We start from the raw sequence: 26,583 nt of genomic DNA on the forward strand, positions 1-26,583 counted from the left end.
TAACTAGCATGGATTAGCTGTGGTCGTTAACCAAGGACTAAAACAAACCAACGGAACAAGAAATATAATTTCCTAACATTCAGTATCATAAAACACATTCTCACTTGTGAAACGTAATCCCTTGCTGTCTGGTTTTTAGATTTCTTTCGTTTGAACAACCAAATGCAGCACAGAGGTCCGGCATCGTCCATGCATTTGAGGTAAAGGAGCACCGTACAAAGATGGCGGCGGTTTTGACGCATTTTTAGGACCCCAATGCGACATCTAGTGTATAGATATCTATGAAGGCACTAGGGAGTCGTGTTATTCCTCTAACCTCCGCCAGGTGGCGATGTGCTCTCCCTTGCTTTCAGCAGCAGCAGAAGAAGAGACGTGACGTGTTTCCGTTTCAAGTGAGCAAGGGAACATACAGAAAGGTAAATAGTTACTCTGAATGTTATAAATGATTATAACGAATGTTCATACGTGACTCTGGTGTCCTGAAATGTTAACAGTCAATACAAAATGTGTAACTAATCGAGGCAGCTAAATCCAGCGCATGTTATTGTAGTGTTTGTGGAGGTCACAGTTTGTGGCTGTATCACAAATCACACCTAGTGACTATGTGTAGTGCACTACAGAGGGCGCGGAAGCTTTGATGTCGAACCCTATCTAGTGCATTTGTGTAAGGAGAAAGGAGGCGTTTAGGATACAGCCCAAGTTGTCTGTTAACGTTAGCGTTTAAATTGAGAAAAAATTATGAAAATTACATTTTATAAAGTTTCAGCTCCGTCACATCGCTGATGTGGAGTCTGGGTTTGTGTTTTAGAAACATTAGCGTGATTTAAGTAACATTGCTATGCTAACATTAGCTTATTATTATTATTATAAATATTATCATAATTATAAATATTATTGTTAGTTATTATTATAAATATTATTGTTATTATTAGTAGTATAATAATAATATTAATTATTATTATTATTAAATTATTATTATCTATTATCATTATTATAAATATTATTATTGTTATTATTATTATTACCATTATTATTATCATCATCATTATTATTGTTATTATTATAGTTGTTCAATTCAGCTAGAACTTATGAAATAATTTTCTAAAGCTCAGTATTGCAATAACATACAATCTTTACATTTCCATCAGCTTATAACATTGTAAGACTTTGTATGATGTAGCAATGCAGTAATAAGGACAATGTTCTACACTATAAGGTCAAAGAAACTGTTGCCACCTACAAAGTTCGAAGCACACGATTGTCTTGAATGTCTTTGTTTACTGGAACTCAGAGACACGAACCCTGTTCCATCATGACAACGTCCCTGTACACAAAGCACAGAGCTCCATGAAGACATGGTGTGTGAAGGTTGGAGTGAAGAACTCGAGTGTCCTGCACTGAGCCCTGACTCTGACTCAACACCACTGAACACCTTTGTGATGAACTGGAACACAGACTGAACCCCAGACCTCCTCACTCTTACATCATCAGTGTCTGATCTCACTGATGCTCTTGTAGCTGAATGAACACAAATCCACACAGACACACAACAACATCTTAGTATACCAGCTAAGGGGGATAAAAATCGAGGGGTAATGGGATGCTTAACAAGCTTATATGGGCCTCATGGTCAGGTGCCCACAGAGTTTTATTAATACACTCTCGCCGAGACACAGTTCAAACGAATCATTTACGATGATGATGAAAGTGACTTCCACCGTGCGTGTAGTTTGTAACAGACATCATACAGACCATGTCACTCATGTTTCCATCAGGAAAGGATGCTGGCTTGTCTTGGCTGTCCTGGACTGAGTCGCACACTCAGCTCAGGAGTGCTGAATCTGCCCAACTCTTTTGTGTCTCGTGCTCCCACAATATCCACTTCGATCAGCAGAGGAAGCCAAGTGGCGTTAGTCCGCTTCAACAGCACTGCTCAACAGGTACTCCATCTCCCTTTGTAGATTACTTGTTATTAATTGTTTACATTTAGCCATCGATAAAGGAAGTGTGGTTTAAAGGACCTCTATATTATATGGTCACATTTATATGACATGTATATACACATTTGGTTTGTTGTGTCATTCAGGAAAATGTCAAGAAAACAAAGTTTGGACCTTTGGCTGATCAGGACAGAATCTTCACTAACCTTTATGGGCGACATGACTGGAGGTATTTAGTTTAGGTTTCTTAGTTATTAGTGTAAATTTATTTAGAAATATTCAAATTAACATGGGCTGAATTTATGAAATTCTGATATATTTGTCTGAGTTATCAGGGATATTGTGACATCTACTTAATTCCCAAATAAATTTAATTGCAAACTCGAAGCAGCTTATTTGACATAAATTTATGTTGAATTTATTATCAATGATTTTTTTAATTGTTAAATGGAAAATGTAATTTTTTTTACATATGAATATATGATTATATGAAAAATTACATATATTTGTTTTTGTAGAAATTATATTCAATCTGTTTGCGATGAGAAGAATGAGAGCATCATATAAACCATGAAATACTTTTTTGTTTGCCTTCTTGAGCAGGTTTCCTTTATACATCGCTACTGTAGCTTAAAAAGCATCTGATATTTTTGTCATGTTGTCTGTCAGCAACCTGTTTCTGGTTGAGAACAGACACTGAGGTTTTTTATTTATCTAACGTTTACAAGAAAAGATTTGCTCAGGTTTTTCCTGCGTTTTAGGCTGAAAGGTGCATTAAATCGTGGAGACTGGTACAAGACCAAGGAGATCTTGGAGAAAGGAGTGGACTGGATCCTCAACGAGATCAAAGTGTCTGGTCTGCGTGGTCGAGGAGGCGCTGGATTCCCCACAGGGATGAAGTGGGGCTTCATGAACAAGCCCAGCGATGGCCGGTTAGTTAGACTTTATTAAACCCTGAACGTTTCATGCCTTCAAAACCTCGCAGTCCTCTCAAAGCAAAGTCTCAAAGTCTTTATTTCTCTTCTCAGGCCCAAGTACCTGGTGGTGAACGCTGATGAGGGAGAACCTGGCACCTGCAAAGACAGAGAGATCATGCGCCACGACCCTCACAAACTGGTGGAGGGTTGCTTGGTAGCCGGGAGAGCCATGGGAGCTCGTGCTGCTTATATCTATATACGTGGAGAGTTTTACAACGAAGCGTCTAATCTTCAGGTGAGATCAGAACCAGACACAGGATTTTCATTAGAATAAGTCTGTTTAAAATCCGTTACCGTTTCCTATTGTATGTTGTGTCACTGGATTTGTTGAGTTGTATACGATCTATAATATATCCATTTTTTAAATTACAGTGAATTGGATCTTTTCCCAAAATGCATGAAAGCAAACTTCTTTTCCTGTCTCTGCCTTTTGGAAAACAAAGAAACAAAACACGTTTATTAACAACCCAAAATGTCACTGTTATAAATAGAGACGGATGGACAGGACAAACACTGGACAAACACTTAAAGTTTGTATTTGAAAAGATAAATTTCTGGTTGCCATGGTAATACGTTTGCGACACCCTGATGATGGAACGTTTTAATTGATTAGATGAAAGCAGGTTCGTGGAAAAGAGGTGCTGATTTTATTGTGCTTTACTAAATGATTTCAAAAATAACATAGAGGAAACACGTACAGGCTCAGAGTAAAACACGCACAGGCTCAGGACAGGATGTTGATGCGAACAGTCAGCAGTGCTCATCTGTCATCTGGTAGGAGTTTGAGATATTTTTTCTGTTCAGGTTGCCATTAACGAGGCGTACGGCGCGGGGCTGATTGGAAAGAACGCCTGCGGCTCTGGCTACGACTTTGACGTGTTTGTGATGCGCGGTGCTGGCGCTTACATCTGCGGAGAGGAGACGGCTCTGATTGAGTCTATGGAGGGGAAACAGGGGAAGCCCCGTCTGAAGCCGCCTTTTCCAGCTGACGTGGGTAAGAGTTCTTTAACTCGCTTCCTGAAATATTTGTGCCATTGATCGTAACCTCAATTTGGCCACTTGTATAACATCTGCTTGGAAGTAAGAATCATTACTTCAGCTGCATTCACACAATCTGCTGGTGTGTATACTACCGCTTGCCATAGATCCCTTATATCATAGACCGTGATTAAATAGCAACCGAAATGTACATGTACAGATTGTATCCCAAGTTCACTAGACTTCGAAGAGACTTCGAACAAATCTATATGTTTCTTATATCACAGATTCAGATTGTCCAACCTCAAGTCGTCAAGTCAAGAAGCTTTTTTTGCCATTTCAACCATATATAGCTGTTGCAGTTAAATGAGATGACGTTTCTCCAGGACCATGGTGTGACATAGAACAAAGACAGGGCTAGGATTTAGTAAGTTATTCCTAGATACTTAAAGTGCATCTGTGCAACCTGGTGCAAACAGTGCAGGACAAGACAGTGCAGAACAAAAGGCAGTGCAAACAAAAAAATGTACAAGACAATACAAAAGATACAAAAAAGACATTACACAAAAGACAATAAACAGAAACAGCACCGACCACTGTAAATATTGTATGTTCAACAATATTGTGTGCAGTAATACTATAATGAACACAGTTTCATAGCAGCAGGTCCCTTAGATAATGTAAAGAATTGTGCAAAACAGCAACATGAACAGTTGAACAGCTTTGCTGCACAGCATGAACATGAACAGATGAACAGCAGTTGACTGAGCACACAGCTCTGAGGGGCTCCAGTGCTCAGTGTGGTGGTGCTGGAGATGCTGTTCCCGATGCGGACTGACTGAGGTCTCCCAGTCAGGAAGTCCAGGATCCAGTTGTTCAGGGAGGTGTTCAGTCCCAGCAAGCTTAGCTTCCCAATCAGGTGCTGAGGGATGATTGTATTGAATGCTGAAAGTCTATGAACAGCATTCATACATAAGTGTCTTTATTGTCCAGGTGGGTGAGGGCTAAATTAAGGGCTGTGGCAATGGCATCATCCGGGGAGTGGTTTGGACGATACAAAACTGTAGGGGGTCCAGTGAGGGTGGTAACTGGGTCTTGATGTGCCTCTTGAGGAGCTTCTCGAAGCACTTCATAACGATGGGTGTGAGTGCGACGGGATGATAGTCATTGAGTCAGGACACTGTAGACTTCTTTGGGACGGCTGACAATGGTGGTTGTCTTGAGGCACGTAGGATTAATAGCGCTGCTCAGGGAAATGTTGAAGATGCCAGTGAAGACATCCGCTAGCTGTTCTGCACATTCTCCTAGCACTCTGCCAGGAATTTTGTCTGGTCCAGCAGCCTTCCGTGGGTTAACTCTGTGTAGAGTTCTCCTCACGCCGGCCGTGGATAGACAGAGTACCTGGTCGTTGGGGGGAAGGATGGTCTTCCTTGCTGCTACGTTGTTTTGCACCTCAAACCGAGCATAGAAGTCGTTCAGCGCATGTGGGAGGGAGGCATCACTATCACAAGCAGGTGAAGTGGTCTTGTAGTTTGTGATTGCCTGTATGCCCTGCCACATGGGCCGGGTGTCCCCGCTGTCCTGGAAGTGGCTGTGGATTGTCTGTGCGTGTGCGCGCTTTGCCTCTCTGATGGCTCGGGACAGTTTGGCCCTTGCTGTTCTTATGGCCGCCCTGTCCCCTGTTCTGAAGGCTAGGTCTCTAGACTTCAGCAGCGTACGCACGTTAGCAGTCATCCACCACTTCTGGTTGGACCGTGTGGTGATGGTCTTGGAGACGGTAGTAGCTGGTCACTGATTCCGTGTACTCCTAAAAGTTGATGGAGTTACCGTTGGTTGCAGTCTCTCTGAGGATGTTCCAGTCAGTGCACTCAAAGCAGTCCTGAAGAGCAGAGGTGGCTCCTGCTGGCCATGTTTTCACCTGCTTCAGAACTGGTTTAGAGCATCTGACGAGTGGTCTGTATACTGGAATTAGCATAACAGATGTGTGGTCTGAGTAGCCGAGATATGGGCGGGGCTCCGAACGATATGCCCGGGAATGTTTGTTTAAACAAGATGCAGCGTGTTTTTACCTCTCGTAGCAAAGTCCACATAATGGTGGAATTTAGGGAGTCAACATATATGTATATATATATATACACGTGCATATATGTATGCACGTTAGCATACATAACACGTGTGTCAGGTGGAGTCTATTCTAGCAGCAGGTCTTGAACAGATGTGATTCATCCACAACACAAACAGGGTTTAAGCTTACTCGTGTCCAGCAGTGACGTAGCTTTCGCAGGTGAGAGCAGCATACAGGTGAACAAAGGCAGGAATCAACTTTGTACAGTATATAGACACAGTTTGAATAAAAAGGTGTGGAAACATTTTTATACTCTTTACTTTTACTAACTGTCTTCTTGCAGGAATTTTTGGTTGCCCAACAACTGTTTGCGAATGTAGAAACGGTGTCTGTAGCTCCGACCATCTGCTGCCGAGGAGGCACATGGTTTGCCGATTTCGGTAGAGAGAGGAACTCTGGCACAAAGCTCTTCAACATCTCGGGTCATGTGAACAACCCCTGCACCGTGGAGGAGGAGATGTCTATTCCCATGAAGGAGCTGATTGAGAGGCATGCAGGTATGCTACACCTGTTAAACTCCGTGCATTAGGGTTTGTGTCGGTGTATGGAGTTCCACATGTTCTCAAGTTTTTATTACAAAGATATTAAACATTTGAAATCCTGCTCTCAGGCAGTGGCTCCAGGATTTCACAATTTAGAATGAACACAAAATCAAGCAAACTCGCTAATATCTGTTTGAAATGTTTTAAACATACCACAGTTTTTCTGCAGATTCTGTGAATTTTTGTCATTTGTAGTCATCACAACGCATTCAACCAAAACCATCTCCCATTCACAACTATTACAGAAAGTCTTTAAACAAGTCTTTACTGTTCTTCCAATTTCAACACAGGGCAACAAAATCAAGAATTTATGTCAACAATCTAAACAAAACCCCTGAATTTCTTATGATCCACTCAGGGGCTTCTTGCAGGAGACAAGACCACTGCTGATCTCCAACCCTGATCTGTTATATCATAGACCCTTGATGTAGATAGCAACAGAACCTGGCCCTGTGCAAAGTTCTCAGTAACCTGAATAAAACATTTCTGTCTTCATCTTGGTGCTGCTGTAAAGATACAGTTGATACTGTCTTCTGTGGTTGTGGATATGTAACCTTCTTCTCTGCTGTAGGTGGTGTTCGTGGAGGCTGGGATAACCTCTTGTGTGTGATTCCCGGGGGTTCGTCCACACCGCTTATTCCTAAACATGTTTGTGAAGATGTTCCGATGGACTTTGACGGCCTCATACAGGCTCAGACCGGTCTGGGTACTGCAGCTCTCATCGTCATGGACAAATCGGTGGGTGAAAAGTTAACCGGACTGTAATGTGACATCAGAGCTACAAGCTAGAAGTTAATCTGTATAATATGGTTTATTGATGAACTGATGAATGATGGAGGTTCTACAAGAACATAAGCAGCGATGCTGAAATGTATGAACTTATTGAAAACACACCTATAAGCACCTACGTTTTACACCGATTGTATATCCAAGAAATAAAATGTGCTGCCTATTAAGGTTTGATTTGGAGGATGAAGCCATGGAGTAATGCCTATATTAAATATTTGTAAGAGAACTTCAACATGACAGTAAGGGGGAAATCCTGACTAGGGTGATCAGGCCCATGATGTCAGGCGGCCCTGAAGCCAGCTTGCGTTGTACAATAAAGAAACACTATTTCTATTTCAATACATTCCTTAGCAGAAAAAAATAACAGTAATTAGAAAAGACGGCTTTATTTTGTCACATATATATAACAGCACAGTAAAAATTCTTTCTTTACATATCCCAACTTTGGAGACTGGGGTCAGAGCACAGGGTCAGCCATGATACAGCACCTCTGAAGCAGAGAGGGTTAAGGGCCTTGCTCAAGGGGCCAAGAGTGGCAACTTGGCAGTGCTGGGACTTGAACCCTTATCCTACAATCAACAACCCAAGGCATTAACAGAAGTATCTTATAGAAGTTCCACAGTCAGTAAAAATTTATCCAGTACTAATTACATGTCCTAAAGTTTTCCCACCAGAGTTGGAACAAACCCATGCGCAATCTTGTGCTTTGTAGGATGTCATCAGAAACAATGCTGGAATTTAATGTGAAAATACAAAGCTCTTGTTTCATTACAGACGGATGTAATTCGTGCAATTGCCCGGCTGATCGAATTCTATAAGCATGAAAGCTGTGGTCAGTGCACCCCCTGCAGGGAAGGTAAGGATTGGTTTCTCTGTTGATGTGATACTGTGTGATGAATAATGGTGCATTTAAGTCATGTCGGAAAGATCGTGTTTGTTGAGCGCTCATGAACTCCACCACAAAGCCATAATTATGAATAGGAAGAAAACGTAGCACAATCAATCTATGATTGCAGTTAATTAAAGGTTCCACCTCCATCTTGTGCGACTTGAACGCACTTGGCAGCGTTATTTTGAATTCCCAACTTGTAAATATGAACCTCACGGGACTTGAGAACACAGAGAAACAGGACTGTCATTTATGTCATTTAATGTTGTGCAACATCCCTGAGTTCATCACTTCTGTTATAGCTGTAAACGGTCGATCCCTCAACAGCCTCTATTCTATTTATTTATTTTAATATTAATCTATTCTAATTCTTCTTTTTCTCAGGAGTGGATTGGATGAATAATATGATGTGGCGCTTCGTTAAGGGAGACGCACGGGCAGCAGAGATCGATATGATCTGGGAGCTCAGCAAACAGATCGAGGGTGACACCATTTGTGCTCTGGGTGATGGAGCTGCATGGCCTGTACAGGTACAATACAGAACATCATGCATTTATAATATTAATAATGCTTTAATATGTTTGGTTAATTGTTTTTATTACGTGATTTGTGTCCAGGGTCCGTCACTTCCGCCCCATTATGGAGAGCAGAATCCAGCAGTTTCAGCAGAAACAACAAGCTCAAGCTTAATTTCAGCATTTCCTCCTTCCCCTTTTACCTGGATATATGTTATTATTTAAGAATAAAAGTGTTCTCAGCACTTATATCTGGACTGCCATCACCATCCAGCTTGTGACACTGTTGCATCGAGTCTAAAAATAACTAATAAAATTCTGTGATTATTAGACTCAGCTGTTGTCCATGGATATGTGTCTTAACTGCTTAGCTATAAGTAAGTGCACAGATCAGTGGTAGTCATATTTAATGTGACATTAATACACTGCATCCTTCCTCAGTCACAACACACAGGTAGTGTTGATTTTTATGAAGAATTCATGTCCTGTATAATCCAAAACTATATTCCATGCTGAATAGAGACGAACGAAGAGCGAACGAAGGCATTTTCCAGTCTGTCTCTATGTGGTGAGAACTACAGTGTTGACCTAAAATAAGTGACATAAATGAACACTTTCCCCAAATCAACACACCGTATTCTTCACTTCTGTTTTTACCTTCATATGGATTTAATTGAATATTTTAATGGAAACCACATAATATATTATGCATAATATACATAATTCTTGTAGTACATTTTTACAAATGTACAAAACTTCTAAACATGTTCAAATATTAAAACATTTAATTTTGTAAACAATAGAACCTATAGATAGATAGATAGATAGATAGATAGATAGATAGATAGATGTTTCTTTACACTATATAGCCAATAGTATGTCCAGCTGTCCATCACACCCAGATGTCGTTCTTCCCCAAACTCTTATTGCAATGTTGGACAGCATTTGACAATCAGTTGTATAGAATGTCTTTGTTGGCTGTAGTTTTACATTTTCCAGTCACCAGAGACTGGAATCCTGTTCCATCATGACATGCTGCAATATACAAAGCACAGAGCTCCATGAAGACATGAGACAGAGCCCTGACTCTGACTCAACCCCACTGAACACCTTTGTGATGAACACAGACTAAACACAGGCTGAACCCCAGACCTCCTCACTCTTACATCATCAGTGTCTGATCTCACTGATGCTCTTGTAGCTGAATGAACACAAATCCACACAGACACACAACATCATCTAGTGTAAAGGCTTCACAGTGGACTGGAGGCACTTTTAGGGAAAAAAAGGAGAACAACTCAGTATTTTTGCCATACTTTTTAAAATGGGATGTTAAATATTTTTGGTCACTTTGTACCTAGAAATACACCAATCTGGAACCAGTTATTCAGGATGAAAATCTAATTTACACATCATTATTAAATTCAAACCAGTTTCAACTGAAACATAAAAACTATGAAATTATATAATAAATGCAATAATGTTATATTAACATGATTAATGTTCATATAAATTGGAAGAAGTATATTCTGTACTAATAGAATTACTGTTAATTAAACACAAAAATTATTAACAACTGAAAAATATATTCATGACGAGAAAGGATTAAATATATGAACTCATTCTGTAGCTATTCTGTAGAATGTGTAAAATGTGATAGATACAGACTTCCTTATGAATGTTTTAGGTCTGTGAAATGCATGCATGGAGATCCAGCATATGTAAAGTTAAAATCTAGTTCATTCTGCACTGAGGTACATTTTGAATTTAGTATATACACAATACAGAATTTCCTACAGGTTAACTTTTATACTTATAATGAAATATTTTAAAAGTCCATACAAGACACCTTTGGAAAGAATGAATGAAATATTAAACTATTAAAGGAATGGAAATCGCCGAATATAATGGCGGACAATGGGCATTGAGAGACTCAGGAGAGAGGGGGAGTAGAGTAGTGCAGCACCTATAGCTACAAAACCTATAGTAATACCCAGTGTAGTCCAAGATTCAAATTGAGCAAGAGATGTATCTCCACCTGCAACACTACTAGCATTGTGAAAAAAACTCTTTTTTTCTCTGTAAAACTCTTCAAAACCATCTGTTCTCCTGAAATGCTTTACATTTTCTTGCTTTTTCACTGCCACCTCTTTCCTATATCTCTCATCTTTCTTTCTCATCCTTGTATTCTCCTCCTCTCTCCTGAGTCTCTCTTGTTCTCTCATCCTTGTCTTCTCCTCCTCTTTCCTGAGTCTCTTTATTTCCTCCCTTCTCTCCTCTACCATCCTGGGTCTCTCCATTTCCTCACGCCTCTCCTCCACTACTCTCCTGAGTCTCTCCATTTCCTCACTCCTCTCCTTCTCCGCTCTCCTGAGTCTCTCCATTTCCTCACTCCTCTCCTCCTCTCTCCTGAGTCTCTCTCTTTCCTCTCTCATTCTCTTTTCCTTCTCCTGCCTGAATCTCAGTGCTTCCTCATACAGCTCATTGGAATAGCAGGTTCCTCCGTTTTCTTCCACCATTCTGTCTATCTTCTCCAGTAGCTCGCTGACCTGCTCTCTGTTTCTCAGTTGTTTATTGTTGAAGATGTGATATCTACCTCCACACTCATTGACCAGGTAACTGAGAGATCTGTTCTCATGAATCAACTCATCCACACTCTTATCCTCTAATAAATCTGCATGGGTGAATAGAATTATTGTGTATTTTTTCATCTCTCTTCCTAAAAACAGCTCTAATATCGGAAAAACATTTTTCTCCTCTTCAGTAAATCTTCTGTTAACAGGATGCACATAAAGGAAAGCATGAGGTCCTGGACAGGTCAGATAAATACTCCTTCCTATCTCCATACGTAACTGCTCATTGCTGATATTTGTATCAAATAACTCTGGTGAGTCAATAACAGATAAATTCCTCCCTGAAACCACTGCCTGCTGCAGCTCACACACTGATGTTATAGAGGATGAACTGAGCTCAGATTTAAATCTCTTCTCTCCCAGGATGGTGTTTCCTGTAGCACTCTTCCCAGTTCCAGTCTTCCCCACCAGTAAGATTCTCCTCTGAATGGGATCTTTTTCAGGATCAGCTGGTGTTGTCCGAGGAAATCCCATCTCTGGAGCTGAAAGTAGATAAAAAGAACACAGTTCAATGCATCATTACAGGTCTATCATTTTAACACCAAAGAATTTTAGAAACACATTAGTTCTTCTGATGAAATTTTTTTTTTATTTTTTATGTTTTAACACACACCCACACCAATCAGTAGCTAAACTCTGCCCTATTACATCTGAAGTGCGTGTAGTGTTTCAGCTGATAACTTAGTGTTAGTTCTCTGTTAATGACACGTCACCTTGTGTGTGTGTGTTGGTGTGTGTTTGTATGTGTGTGTGGGCGCTGAGGATATAACTGCTTCATTGAAGGCCGGGGGTAAAATAACTAGCAAATGTAATCATGTATGTAATCATACTGAAGACAAATGAACCAGTCTACACAAATAAATAAAATAATTTATGTCGTTATTGTAAAGGTAACACATCCACAGGGTGTTGTTAATTCCTAAAATGCTGCATATACAGTAGCTTTATGTCTGAGTCAAAGCTTCTGTAACTAGACATTTATTTTTATCTACAAGTATTACTTTATAAATCTGTGTTTCTGCATAGAAGGGCTGCATACTCATTCCAGACTCTTTTTTTGACTCTTTAAAACTCGCGGAAGGTCATGAGGTCAAATCTCAGAGCCACCAAGCTGTCACTCCTGGGCCCCTGAGCAAGGCCCTTAACCCTCAATTGCTTAGCTATGTAAATGAGATAAATGTAAGTCACTCTGAATAAGGGCCTCTGCCAACTGCCGTAAATGTAAAAGTAAATGTAATAAACTCTGGATAAAGGCCTCTGTTAATTGGCAATGAATGTAAAAATTATAAACGAGGCCCCTTGATGCTCACCTTCATCACCTAATAAAAAAGAGAGCCCTCTCCTTGAAGATTTAAACATTTTACCCTAACAACTTATTTTTTAAAACCAAATAAGCAAATAGGATATATTTCTGAAATAGGATATATTTCTATCAGTTTTTATACCCAGTGAATTAATACAAACTAAAAAAAAAACACTTACGGATTATTTCTGGTGCCTCTTTGATTTTATTAATTAACTCTCTAACTTGATCTGGACTCTGTGAGAAGTTGTTGAAGACGTGATATCTGTTTTGAAATCTCTGAAGGACTTCTTTCACTTCTTCTGTCTCTTCAATAAACTGCTGAATAGTGAGGTTGTTTTTGTTCAGTTCGTCTCCTTTGGTGAAAAGGATCCATGTGTTCTGTACAAGACATTCTGGTAAAAATTCCCCAATCAGACGAACAGCTTGTTTTTCTTCAGCAGCAACTCTTTCTGCCTTTATCACCAACAGAATCACAGTGCGAGCTGACTCTGAATGTAACTGGAAGTGAGACTGATATAGTGATATGGGAATCTCATTGCTTTCTTGACTGAAGATTCCTGGTGTGTCATAAACATTAAGCGTCACTCCATCAAAAGTCTCGCTTGCCAAGTTACAGCTTGAAGGCTCTCATTAGAAATAAAAACATTTCTCCTCAGTAAAGTGTTTCCTGAAGCACTTTTTCCATGTCCTGTTTTTCCAAGAAGAATAATGTTAAATTGTAGGGGATGAACAGTGTTATTCTGGAACGATGCCATTTTTCTATCCTCTTAAAATGACCTAATGGAACAAAAAAGTAAGAAATCTTTCATTTGCTAATCCAGTATATTGTCCTGAAAATACATTCACCTGTGGTGATACTTAAGACACATTACTTTTTAACTGTAGAACTATTATGATACAAATAAGTGATGCAAAATGATGAAAAAGATATTATATAAAAATATAATAAAGAAGAATAAAATAAAATGTGTAAAAAAAATATTCAGCCAGAGAGAATAAAATATGCGATATGAAAGGTTAAAAAAACGTCATTGAACAGAAAAGAGACAAGTAACATTTAAAAACTGCATTTACAAAACAGGGTTAAAAGATAAGATAAGATAATATAAGATAAGATAAGGTAATATAAGATAAGATAAGATAAGATAAGATAAGATAAGATAAGATAAGATAAGATATGCCACTGCAACAGTAATATTTCTATAAACCTTTAATGCTGGAATATACATTCTCTCCTTTTAATGAAGTGTAATGCATTCTAAAAATCTAAAAAAACCTTGTTAAGAATCTGCCCAGGTGAAGATGGGTCAGGATCGTCGTCTTATTCAAGAGCTTGTAGTGAAGCAGCTTATGTAAAGGCACTCTCACGCAAGGTAGTCATGAGTTAACCTTCCAAAATGAAAGCAAAACAACTCCATTTGGTAATCACTGCCCTTCTCATGGAACTATGCAAAACAAAAAACACGATGAAAATAGCCCTGAATTATAGAACACATGCATTTGTTTTGTTTTGATTTTAACCAAAAGTAGGATTGCAGTTTTATAAGTCATTATGTGTTTTGTGTCAGTTGTTACATTTTTGTGACTTGTTCATGTGAAAAATTACAGGAAACAATTTACTATATATACATTGTCTTGTGCTTTAAATATATTTTAACACTTTTTAAATTCATAGGTTAAACATCAATGTTTAAAGTAACTTTAGGTTTTTTCTTTTTCCTCCTAGTGCACAATATGGCCATGCAAATTTTGCAGCTCAGTTTTTTCTAAAAAAGCTGATCTACTGAAACATTATAGATTACAGCATGATCGATTACTTCAAGTTAAGTAGCTTTTATTGTCATTTCAACCATATATAGCTGTTGCAGTACAATGAGTAATGAAATGAGACAACGTTTCTCCAGGACCATGGTGCTACAAAACACAGAGACAGAGCTAAGAACTTAAGTAAGAGCAGAATACAGGTGAACAAAGGCAGGAATCGACTTTATATATGGACGCAGTATGAATAAAATTGTGTGGAAACTTTTTATATTCTTTATTTTTATTAACTGTCTTACTGAACTAGACTCCAAAGGGACCCATTTGCAACTTATCCCAAAAAAAACTTATCCGAAAACAATCAACCAAAACCATCTCCTAATCACAGCTATTACAGTAAGTGTTTATACAAGTCTTTACTGTGCTTTCAATTTCACTGATTCAACAAAGTAGTTTAGCAATTATTATTATTATATTAATTATTTTTTTTTATTGAAAGCGTTGCTTTTTTATTGACTACCAGCTGTCATGATAACAAACTGAATTAACCAATCAGCATCATGCATTTTCCCTGCTGAAACAAGGTTGTGTTTACTGCAGTAAGAAAAAAAAAATTAAGGTCAGGATTTAGTTTATAAGTACTTTATAACTAGTTTAGTTTAGTTTATTTATAAGGCATATTGTTTACCTATTACTGGTGTAATTTTAATCTTTATCAGTTGAATTATTGAAAATGATCACACAATCATGATCAGTAACAGTTACTGCAGTACAGGGAGAATTTATTTAGTTTGAAGTGTAGAGTTTGTAGGAGGAGATTCAAAAAGGGTCTATTTTGCATTCGGGAGCTTTTTCTCATAATCCTGTCCTTTGGGTAGTCTGGATCTAACAGAAGTTCCACAGTCACAGAAAAATTTCTCTAGTACACCACAGCAATTTGCCACCGATTACAGTTTGTAATGTATTACTGCCTGACATTTAAAGTTGTGCAACATCCCTGAGTTCATCACTTCTATTATATCCGTAAACTGACGATCCCTCAGCAGCCTCTCTTTTTTAAAGTATTTTAATATGAATCTTTTCTAATTCTTCTTTTTCTCAGGAGTGGATTGGATGTATAATATAATGTGGCACTTTGTTAAGGGAGACGCACAGGCAGCAGAGATCGAGATGATCTGGGAGCTCAGCAAACAGATCGAGGGATTTTTATGAAGAATTCATGTCTTGTATAATTCAAAACTATATTCCATGCTGAATAGAGATGAGAGTAGAAAGAAGGCATTTTACAGCCTGTCTCTATGTGGTGAGAACTACAGTGTTGATCTAAAATAAGTGACATAAATGAACATTTTTCCCAAATCAACACACCGTATTCTTCGCTAGATAGATTTGTAAAAGAATGGGTTGCACTCATGAGCTCAGTGAATTCAAGCATGGTACCTCTGTCTCTTTGCTGGTGTTGCTTGATCTAAGTACAGCTTTTGATAAAATTGAACATGCTATTCTACTTGATAGGCTAGAACATGTTGTTGGTGTTAAAGGGACAACCCTCTCCTGGATCAGGTCTTATTTAAATGGTGTATACTCTAAACAAACTAAGGCAATGTTTGGTTATCCGCAAGGTTCTGTTTTAGGCCCAGTGGATGCTTACTAACTTCCTCCTGCTTAACTCTGAAAGACAGAAGTGCTTTTACTAGGACCATAGGTAGCCAGTAAACTTTCTGATTACAGAGTTACTGATGGTCTTTTTATTACATCATGTGCAACAGTAAAAGACCTTGGTGTGATTGTTGATACCGGTCACTCATTTGAAACTCACATAAATAATATCACAAGGGTAACCTTCTTTCATCTTTGAAATATTGCTAAGATAAGAAATATGATGTCATTACTGTACATGATGCAGAAACACTAGTTCATGCATTTGTTACCTCTAGGTTGGATTACTGTAATGTGTTACTGTCTGGATGTTTCAGTAGGAGCATAAACAAGCTCCAGTTAGTCCAGAATGCAGTGGCTAGAGTCCTAACTAGAATCAGAAGATATGACCACATAACCCCTATCTTATCCTTTGTATTTTCTCCCAGTCAAGTTTGATTAATAAATACTATCACTAACCTAGAAAGCACTTAATGGTCTTGTGCCACAGTACCTGAGAGATTGTTTTTTTATGATCCGTCATGCCTACTTTGATCAAAGGCTATTTGGTAGTACCTCAAGTACAAAAGGCTACAGCATGGGTCAGAGCTTTTTCTCACAGAGCACAACAGTTATGGAACAGCCTTCCAATTAGTGTTTGTGACTCAGACACAGTCTCACTGTTTAAGTCCAGGCTAAAAACACATTTGTTTAGTCTAGATTTTTATGAATAGGATGTCTGGATGCTGTCAGCTTTCCACCCTTGCAAGTCGCTCAGGTTTGCAGACAGTGTAGTGGTGGGATGCTTTACATACCAGGAATCTCTCTTGTCTTTACAAACTTCTGTCTCTCCCTTTTAGTTATGATGTCTTGCCGGAGTATCTGTCTGCACTTTGCACATAATTTACATTGTCCATCACCTGATTCCAAACTTACCTAACAATTTTTTCTCTCTCTGAGCCTGGTTCCTCTAAAGTTTTCTTCCTCATATCATCTCAGGGAGTTTTTCCTTGCCACCATAGCCTCTGGCTTGCTCATTAGGGATAGGAAAAGATTTTTAGTATTTTAAATTAGTATTTAGTATTTTAAATTTTAAATTAATATTTTTACATTAATGTTGAACTTTAATTGTATATATTCATTTCTTTTTTTATCCTTATTTCTTCTTCTTCTTCTTCTTCTTCTTCTTCTTCTTCTTCTTCTTCTTATTATTATTATTATTATTATTATTATTATTATTATTAAATATTTATTTCTTTTTTACTCTCTCTCTCCTGTTTTCATACTTCTGTAAAGCTGCTATGAGACAATTGCAATTGTTAAAAGCCCTATACAAATACACAGAATTTGAATTTAAATTTGAATGTGCGTCACTTTGACGGCCTCATACAGGCTTAGACCAGTCTGGGTACTGCAGACGTCATTGTCATGAGATTTCATCTGATTGTACATGGAGATGTTAATCTGTATAATATGGTTTATTGGTGAACTGATGAATGAGGGAGGTTCTACAAGAACATAGGCAGCGATGCTAGCACAGTAAAATTCTTTCTTTACATATCCCGACTTTGGAGACTGGGGTCAGAGCACAGGGTTAGCCATGATACAGCACCTCTGGAGCAGGTGAGGTTAAGTTGAGCAGTTAAGGGCCTTGTTCAAGGGCCCAACAGTGGCAACTTCAACCCTTATCCTACAATTAACAACCCAAGGCATTAACCTCTTGAGCCATCATCTTGTATATTGATTAAATTTTTTTAATGAAAGTGTTGCTATTTTTTATTGACTACCATCATCACAGCTGGTAGTCAAAAAAAAAGCAACGCTTTCATTAAAAAAATGAAAGATGAAATGAAAGATTGTTTGAAAGATTATTTTAATCTTTATCAGTTGAATTGTTGAAAATGATCATCCAATCATAATCAGTAACAGTTACAGCAGTACAGGGAGAATTTATTTAGTTTGAAGTATAGAGTTTGTAGGAGGAGATTCAAAAAGGGTCTATTTTGCATTCGGGAGCCTTTTCTCATGATCCTGTCCTGTGGGTAGTCTGGATCTTACAGAAGTTCCACAGTCACAGAAAAATTTCTTCAGTACTAATTACATGTCTCTAAAGTTTTTCCATCATAGTTGGAACAGACCCATGTGCAATCTTGTGCTTTGTAGGATGTCATCAGAAACAATGCCGGAATTTAATGTGAAAATACAAAGCTCTTGTTTCATTACAGACGGATGTAATCAGAGCGATTGCCCGGCTGATCGAATTCTATAAGCATGAAAGCTGTGGTCAATTCACCCCATGCAGGGAAAGTAAGGATTGGTTTCTCTGCTGATGTGATACTGTGTGATGAATAATGGTGCGTTCAAATAATGCTGGATAAACCTCACGGGACTTGAGAACACAGAGAAGCAGGACTGGCCGTGCAGTTATAGGAAACAAAAGCAATAGTTTTGGATTTTTTATCTATGACAGCTCAAGTATTTTATTTCTCTTACACCACAGCAAGTTGCCACCGATTACAGTTTGTAATGTATTACTGCCTGACAGGTCATTTAATGTTGTGCAACATCCCTGAGTTCATCACTTCTGTTATAGCTGTAAAACGGTCGATCCCTCAACAGCCTCTCTTCTTTTTAAGTATTTTATTATTAATCTATTCTAATTCTAATTAATCTAATTCTTCTTTTTCTCAGGAGTGGATTGGATGAATAATATGATGTGGCACTTTGTTAAGGGAGACGCACGGGCAGCAGAGATCGATATGATCTGGGAGCTCAGCAAACAGATCGAGGGTCACACCATTTGTGCTCTGGGTGATGGAGCTGCATGGCCTGTACAGGTACAATACAGAACATCATGCTTTTATAGTATTAATAGTGCTTTAATGTATTTGGTCAATTGTTTTTAATGCATGATTTGTGTCCAGGGTTTGATCTGTCACTTCCGCCCCATTATGGAGAGCAGAATCCAGCAGTTTCAGCAGAAACAACAAGCCTTCCTCAGTCACAACACACAGGTAGTGTTGATTTTTATGAAGAATTCATGTCCTGTATAATCCAAAACTATATTCCATGCTGAATAGAGATGAGAGTAGAATGAAGGCATTTTACAGTCTGTCTCTATGTGGTGAGAACTACAGTGTTGATCTAAAATAAGTGACATAAATGAACATTTTCCACAAATCAACACACCGTATTCTTCACTTCTGTTTTTACCTTCATATGGAATTCATATATTCTTAATTGAATATTTTAATTGAAACCACATATTTGCCACATAATTCTTGTAGTACATTTTCAGTTGAGAACTTGTTAAATATGTTAAAATACTAAAACATCTAATTTTAACATTAGATATATAGATAGATAGATAGATAGATAGATAGATAGATAGATAGATAGATAGATTATTTATGTGAGATAGGTCAATCCAGTAGCAACAAAGAGAAACAAGATTATCATATATATATATATATATAATATTAAATTTACAATCTTTGGAACACCCATCAAATTACTGAATTCAGGTGCATGGCCACAGGCAGGGGCGAATCTAGAATTTTCATTTTGGGGGGCTCAGCCCCCAGGGTAGGGTTGTATACTACTAACCTTATTGCAATCCACTATTCCATTCTATTCCCTGTATTTCACTGTAAAAAAAAATTTAAATTTAGATGTGACCAGTCACTAGAAAATTTTGAGTTGTGAATGTAGTTTTATTAAAAATAACAACATGAATTATCAATTTGCCACTTCTATAAATCAATTACTTAAAAAAATCACAAATCCCTTTACTCTTACTCTAATATATGTATCATGATACACTAATGATTCATATATATAATTAAAATTATGTTTAATAATACAAAATAAAATAACTCCACATGATGTTTCTCTCTCTGTGCCATTTAGTGCTTTCAGACAATATAATGATGTGTGTCTTTAATCATTTCTGTGCATGGCTGCATATTTCTCACTCACTCATTTTCTACCGCTTATCCGAACTACCTCGGGTCACGGGGAGCCTGTGCCTATCTCAGGCGTCATCGGGCATCAAGGCAGGATACACCCTGGACGGAGCGCCAACCCATCACAGGCCGCACACACACACTCTCATTCACTCACACACTACGGACAATTTTCCAGAGATACCAATCAACCTATCATGCATGTCTTTGGACCGGGGGAGGAAACCGGAGTACCCGGAGGAAACCCCCGAGGCACGGGGAGAACATGCAAACTCCACACACACAAGGCGGAGGTGGGAATCGAACCCCCAACCCTGGAGGTGTGAGGCAAAAGTGCTAACCACTAAGCCACCGTGCCCCCTGGCTGCATATTTGTAATGCCGAAATACACAATAATATGTTTTACATTTTAAAAGGTCAATTAAAATAGATCATGGTCGTTTTCTAAAGTATGTTTTCATGGGTGTTAATCGCTTCATTTTTGCTGGAAGATAAAACAACTATCACACTGTGTTAAGGGCTGAAGTTGAACGCAGCGAAGACGCATTGGATGAGAACCCGAACTGTGTATTGGTCCAGTAAACTGCAATTACAAGAACTGCACCGATGCAGATGTCATATCATAGCAATCCATCAATAAAAGCACACACACCTTGTACTCTCTGATGTTCGCTCTGCTCGGCATCCCTGCCGATTGAAAAACGCGCTAAAGCCCCCCTAAAAAGGGCCTAGTGATGCCCCTGCTCGCAATAAACCTTCATTGACGAAGTGGTCCTGATGGAACTGCTGTTATTTTAGTTTTTCAGATGTCCACAATGTTACTTTTGTCTTTGTGGCATTAAGGGTGAGGTTGTTAGTGAAACACCATGCTGTCTTTGGATATCCTCACTGTAGGCTGATTTATCATTGTTGCCAATCTGACCAACCACAGTGGTATCATCTGCATACTTGATAACGATGTTGGAGTTATGCCAGGGAACGCAGTCATGGGTGAACAGGGAGAGTTTGTCTTCCAGAGCTGTAGGACAAGCTCCAGGACAAAAAAAAGGACACAACATGTCTGGGGGTTTAAATGACTCTGGGACTGGTATATTATCTTCCCTCTACAAATTCTCGGTTAACTAATTGACATTTTATCATATTGCAATTGGTTAGACCATAGAAAAATGCAAACATTAAAACAATTGAATTAAGTAAATGTTTGCAATGTTTACTTATGCTTTAATTCATGATTTAAGTCTTTTAGAGTTTTGCTGTTTCTGAAACCCTATTTTTTTCTCTTGTTTTGCATTAGTGATCAGAGATCAGTTGCAGTTCACTGTAAATGTTGTATGATAGTTTGATCATTTGCATTATTAAGTATTAGGTGTAAATGTTGCCATTAAAAGTAAAGTTTCAAAAACAAACTTAGCTTTTGTCTGCACCTGTTTGGTCATAGTAGAGAAGTAGACAAAGATAATACAATTATACAATAGTATATTAATATTACTATTTTATGAAGTATATATAATTATGTACTTAGTAAAGAAGGGCCAAAGGAATGAGAAGAAAACATTTTTTAGATCAGTTTATTTCTGTCACACCTTACAGCATTTATTAAATAAACATGTATTGCATTCCTGTATTTGTTATGTCTCACCTTATAAACATTTTATATAACTAATAGTAGCAACTATTATTACTGCTATACTGGTCTAAGTTTCAAACAATCAATACATCTATAAGAATTAAATACACTATGAAGAATTGATTTATTTACACTCGTTATTTTTAGTCAAAGCAGGATAGTTTGCTGTTTTTAGTATATTATAAACACAGCCACTAAAAATATACCTAAATACACATCATTGGGATTTGTCAGGTTTAGTCCTGATTTGTAAATTGCCCTTCTCTTGACCATAGCAAGATACCTACAGTTATTTAAGCAAGATGCTCTCAAAGCAAGAACTTCATATCAGGTGTACATGATACTCATCCACCATCATTGTCTGTTACTGTGTTGTAAATTAAAACATTTTTCGAGATAAACTGAAGAATAAACTAACAATAATATTAAGAGGCAAAGTTGCAGAATTAAAATAACACTTAAGAGCAAAACTCTCTAAAGCTCCACGTGCAATTTGACCAAATAAATTAAAAGCAGAACTGTGATTTCTGTAAAACTCCTGAAAACCATTCTCACTTGCTTCTTCTTCTGCTTTCTTACAAGTACCTTTGTTTCTCCCTTTGTTTTCCGCACTCAATTGCTCCAAGTCTCTGCTGAGTCTTTCTATTTGCTTCCTTTTTACCTCCTCTTCTCTGCTGAGTCTCTCTATTTCCTTCCTTCTCTCCTCCTCCTCTATCCTGAGTCTCTCTATTTCCTTCCTTCTCTCCTCGTCCTCTATCATGAGTCTCTCTATTTCCTCACTCCTCTCCTTCTCCGCTCTCCTGAGTCTCTCCATTTCCTCACTCCTCTCCTCCTCTACTCTCCTGAGTCTCTCCATTTCCTCACTCCTCTCCTTCTCCGCTCTCCTGAGTCTCTCCATTTCCTCACTCCTCTCCTCCTCTACTCTCCTGAGTCTCTCTATTTCCTCCCTTCTCTTCTCCTCCTCTCTCCTGAGTCTCTCTCTTTCCTCCCTTCTCTTCTCCTCCTCTCTCCTGAGTCTCTCTCTTTCCTCTCTTATTCTCTTTTCCTCCTCCTGCCTGAATCTCAGTGCGTCCTGATACAGCTTATTGGAGTAGCAGGTTCCTCCGTTTTCTCCCACCATTCTGTCTATCTTCTCCAGTAGCTCACTGACCTGCTCTCTGTTTCTCAGTTGTTTATTGTTGAAGATGTGATATCTACCTCCACACTCATTGACCAGGTAACTGAGAGATCTGTTCTCCTGAATCAACTCGTCCACACTCTTATCCTCTAACAAGTCTCCATGGGTGAATAGGATTATTGTGTATTTTTTCATCTCTCTTCCTAAAATCAGCTCTAATTTTGATAAAACACTTTCCTCCACTTCAGTGAATTTGTTGTTAAGAGCATGGACATAAAGGAAAGCATGAGGTCCTGGACAGGTCAGATAAATACTCTTTCCTATCTCCCTACTTAACTTCTCTTTGCTGATATTCGTATCAAATAACCCTGGTGAGTCAATGACAGATAAATTCCTCCCTGAAACCACTGCCTGCTGCACCTCACACACTGATGTTATAGAGGATAGTCTGAGCTCAGATTTAAATCTCTTCTCTCCCAGGATGGTGTTTCCTGTAGCACTCTTCCCAGCTCCAGTCTTCCCCACCAGTAAGATTCTCCTGTGAAGGGAATCTTGTTCAGGATCAGCTGGTGATGTCCGAGGAAATCCCATCTCTGGAGCTGAAAGTAGATAAAAAGAACACAGTTCAATGCATCATTACAGGTCTATACAGGTCTATCATTTTAACACCAAAGAATTTTAGAAACACATTAGTTCTTCTGATGACATTTATTTTTTATGTTTTAACACACACCCACACCAATCAGTAGCTAAAATATGACCTATTACATCTGAAGTGTGTGTAGTGTTTCAGCTGATTATTTAGTGTTAGTTCTCTGTTAATGACACTTCACCTGTGTGTGTGTTTGTGTGTGTGTGTGTGTGTGTGTGTATGTGTGTGTAATTGCTTCATTGAATGTCAGAGGGTAAAATAAATAGCAAATGTAATCATGTATGTAATCATACTGAAGACAAATGAACCAGTCTACAAAATTAAATAAATAAATTAAAAATGAATGTTGTTATTGTAAAGGTAACACATCCACAGGGTGTTGCTAATTCTTAAAATGCTGCATATACTGTAGCTAAGTTCCACTATGATCACTTTCATTGCCTAATAAATCCAAATAAGCAAATAGGAATATATTTCTGAAATAGGATATATTTCTATCAGTTTTTATGCCCAGTGATTGAATACAAACTAAAAAAACACTTACGGATTATTTCTGGTGCCTCTTTGATTTTATTAATTAACTCTCTAACTTGATCTGGATTCTGTGAGAAGTTGTTGAAGACGTGATATCTGTTTTGAAATCTCTGAAGGACTTCTTTCACTTCTTCTGTCTCTTCAATAAACTGCTGAATAGTGAGGTTGTTTTTGTTCAGTTCGTCTCCTTTGGTGAAAAGGATCCATGTGTTCTGTACAAGACATTCTGGTAAAAATTCCCCAATCAGACGAACAGCTTGTTTTTCTTCAGCAGCAACTCTTTCTGCCTTTATCACCAACAGAATCACAGTGTGAGCTGACTCATCTAACTGGAAGAAAGACTGATATAGTGATATGGGAATCTCATTGCTTTCTTGACTGAACATTCCTGGTGTGTCATAAACATTAAGCGTCACTCCATCAAAAGTCTTGCTCGCCATCTGAACCTCCTGAGTTACACCTTGAAGGCTCTCATTAGAAATAAAAACATTTCTCCTCAGTAAAGTGTTTCCTGAAGCACTTTTTCCATGTCCTGTTTTTCCAAGAAGAATAATGTTAAATTGTAGGGGATGAACAGTGTTATTCTGGAACGATGCCATTTGTCTATCCTCTTAAAATGACCTAATGGAACAAAAAAGTAAGAAATCTTTCATTTGCTAATCCAGTATATTGTCCTGAAAATACATTCACCTGTTGTGATACTTAAGACACATTACTTTTTAACTGTAGATCTATTATGATACAAATAAGTGATGCAAAATGATGAAAAATATATTATATAAAAATATAAAATATAATAAAATGCGTAAAACAATATTTAGCCCGAGAGAATAAAATATGCGATATGAAAGATTAAAAAAAAGTCATTGAACAGAAAAGAGACAAGTAACATTTAAAAACTGCATTTACATAATCCTACAAAACAGGATTAAAAGATAATATAATATAATATAATATAATATAATATAATATAATATAATATAATATAATATAATATAATACAAGACAAGACAAGACAAGACAAGACAAGACAAGACAAGACAAGACAAGACAAGATAAGCCATTGCAACAGCAATATTTCTATACACCTTTCATGCTGGAATATACATTCTCTCCTTTTAATGAAGTGTAATGCATTCTAAAAATCTAAAAAACCTTGTTAAGAATCTGCCCAGGTGAAGATGGGTCAGGATCGTCGTCTTGTACAAGAGCTTGTAGTGAAGCAGCTTATGTAAAGGCATTCTCACGCAAGGTAGTCACGAGTTAACCTTCCAAAATGAAAGCAAAACAACTCCATTTGGTAATCACTGCCCTTCTCATGGAACTATGCAAAACAAAAAACACGATGAAAATATCCATGCAATATAGAACGCATAACACATTTGATTTGTTTTAATTTTAAACCAAAAGTAGGATTACAGTTTTATAAGCAGTTTTATGTCATTATGTGTTTTGTGTCAGTTGTTACTTTTTTGTGACTTATTCATGTGAAAAACTTACAGGTAACAATTTACAATATATATTGTCTTGTGCTTTAAATATATTTTAACACTTTTTAAATTCATAGATTAAACATCAATGTTTACAGTAACTTTAGGTTTTTTATTTTTCCTCCTAGTGCACAATATGGCCTTGCAAATTTTGCAGCTCAGTTTTTTCTAACAAAGCTGATCTACTCAAACATTATCGATTACAGCATGCTCGATCAAGTCAAGTAGCTTTTATTGTCATTTCAACCATATATAGCTGTTGCAGTACAATGAGTAGTGAAATGAGACAATGTTTCTCCAGGACCCTGGTGCTACAAAAAACAAAGACAGAGCTAAGGACATTAGTAAATAGTCATAGCCACATAAAGTGCATCTGTGCAACCTGGTAGAGGAGAAATATTGCACATCTGGGCTGCTTAACTATGCCTAAATTTTAAGTTAACTTAACCACAACAATCAGTGATGTGTATGTGGCAGAGACATGTTTTATATCTTAATTACATCATGAATGATATGCCCACATCTAGCCACCAATAATGTTGAAGGAAATCTCCAGCTTTCACTGAAAATGAACGATCTCGGTAGGTTTGTCCCTGAGAATCAGTCTCTCACAAGACAAACCAAGAAAACACACCCAAGAAAAACACACCCACTTAATGAAGTGTAATGCATTCTAAAAATCTAAAAAACCTTGTTAAGAATCTGCCCAGGTGAAGATGGATCAGGATTGTCGTCTTGTACAAGAGCTTGTAGTGAAGCAGCTTATATAAAGGCATTCTCACGCAAGGTAGTCACGAGTTAAACTTCCAAAATGAAAGCAAAACAACTCCATTTGGTAATCACTGCCCTTCTCATGGAACTATGCAAAACAAAAAAACAACATGCACAACTGACAACTTCTCTGATGGTAAAAACAAAAATAGGTCTATTAGAAAAAGGACAGATTTTAATCTAACACATCTTTATCATAAAATGGCTCAAAATAAGTCCACACAGGTCTTGATATTAGCTCAGGTAGCAATTCAGAAACAGGATTAGTTGTACTTTCAATAGCAAGACCTGTGTGTGTTGTTCTTGTTACGTTTTTATTAAAACCCCTGCATTT

The 26,583-nt window shown here is 37.9% G+C and overlaps 2 protein-coding genes and 1 pseudogene across 4 annotated transcripts; 1 reads left to right on the plus strand and 2 right to left on the minus strand.

The window, feature by feature from the left end:
* Window positions 1–324: 324 nt before the first annotated feature.
* On the plus strand, window positions 325–9,091 carry ndufv1 (NADH:ubiquinone oxidoreductase core subunit V1). Its single transcript, XM_060865829.1, is given in 12 exon segments — window positions 325–416; window positions 1,776–1,940; window positions 2,087–2,169; window positions 2,702–2,872; window positions 2,969–3,152; window positions 3,722–3,911; window positions 6,304–6,329; window positions 6,331–6,517; window positions 7,134–7,300; window positions 8,126–8,207; window positions 8,625–8,769; window positions 8,852–9,091. Coding segments are annotated over 11 exon segments (1,473 nt in total). The 5' UTR covers window positions 325–416; window positions 1,776–1,781; the 3' UTR covers window positions 8,931–9,091.
* Window positions 9,092–10,359: 1,268 nt separating this feature from the next.
* LOC132842218 (GTPase IMAP family member 8-like) lies at window positions 10,360–13,466 on the minus strand (annotated as a pseudogene).
* An 8,231-nt stretch (window positions 13,467–21,697) lies between these two features.
* Window positions 21,698–26,205, minus strand: LOC132842219 (GTPase IMAP family member 8-like). 3 transcript variants are annotated; one of them, XM_060864884.1, is made up of 4 exons: window positions 26,169–26,205; window positions 25,144–25,312; window positions 23,999–24,609; window positions 21,698–23,401 (listed from the first exon to the last, which is right to left on the minus strand). In XM_060864884.1, the coding sequence occupies exons 3-4, from the start codon at window positions 24,585–24,587 to the stop codon at window positions 22,065–22,067; spliced, it is 1,926 nt and encodes a 641-aa protein (XP_060720867.1). In that variant the 5' UTR covers window positions 24,588–24,609; window positions 25,144–25,312; window positions 26,169–26,205; the 3' UTR covers window positions 21,698–22,064. The 3 variants fall into 3 exon arrangements, with proteins under 3 accessions (XP_060720867.1, XP_060720868.1, XP_060720869.1); XM_060864885.1 differs by having other exon boundaries at window positions 25,077–25,312; XM_060864886.1 differs by lacking the exon at window positions 25,144–25,312.
* Between the last annotated feature and the right edge of the window lie 378 nt (window positions 26,206–26,583).

The sequence above is a fragment of the Tachysurus vachellii genome, chromosome 3, assembly GCF_030014155.1.
Source record: "Tachysurus vachellii isolate PV-2020 chromosome 3, HZAU_Pvac_v1, whole genome shotgun sequence".
NCBI classification, from domain to species: domain Eukaryota; kingdom Metazoa; phylum Chordata; class Actinopteri; order Siluriformes; family Bagridae; genus Tachysurus; species Tachysurus vachellii.

Bases quoted from the DNA above. Each gene is read 5' to 3' on its own strand.
- LOC132842219 (XM_060864886.1), bottom strand. From the start codon at position 24,587: ATGGCATCGTTCCAGAATAACACTGTTCATCCCCTACAATTTAACATT. The intron at 23,402-23,998 runs GTAAGTGTTTTT...ATCTACTTTCAG, and splicing joins AGAGGCACCAGAAATAATCC to CTCCAGAGATGGGATTTCCT.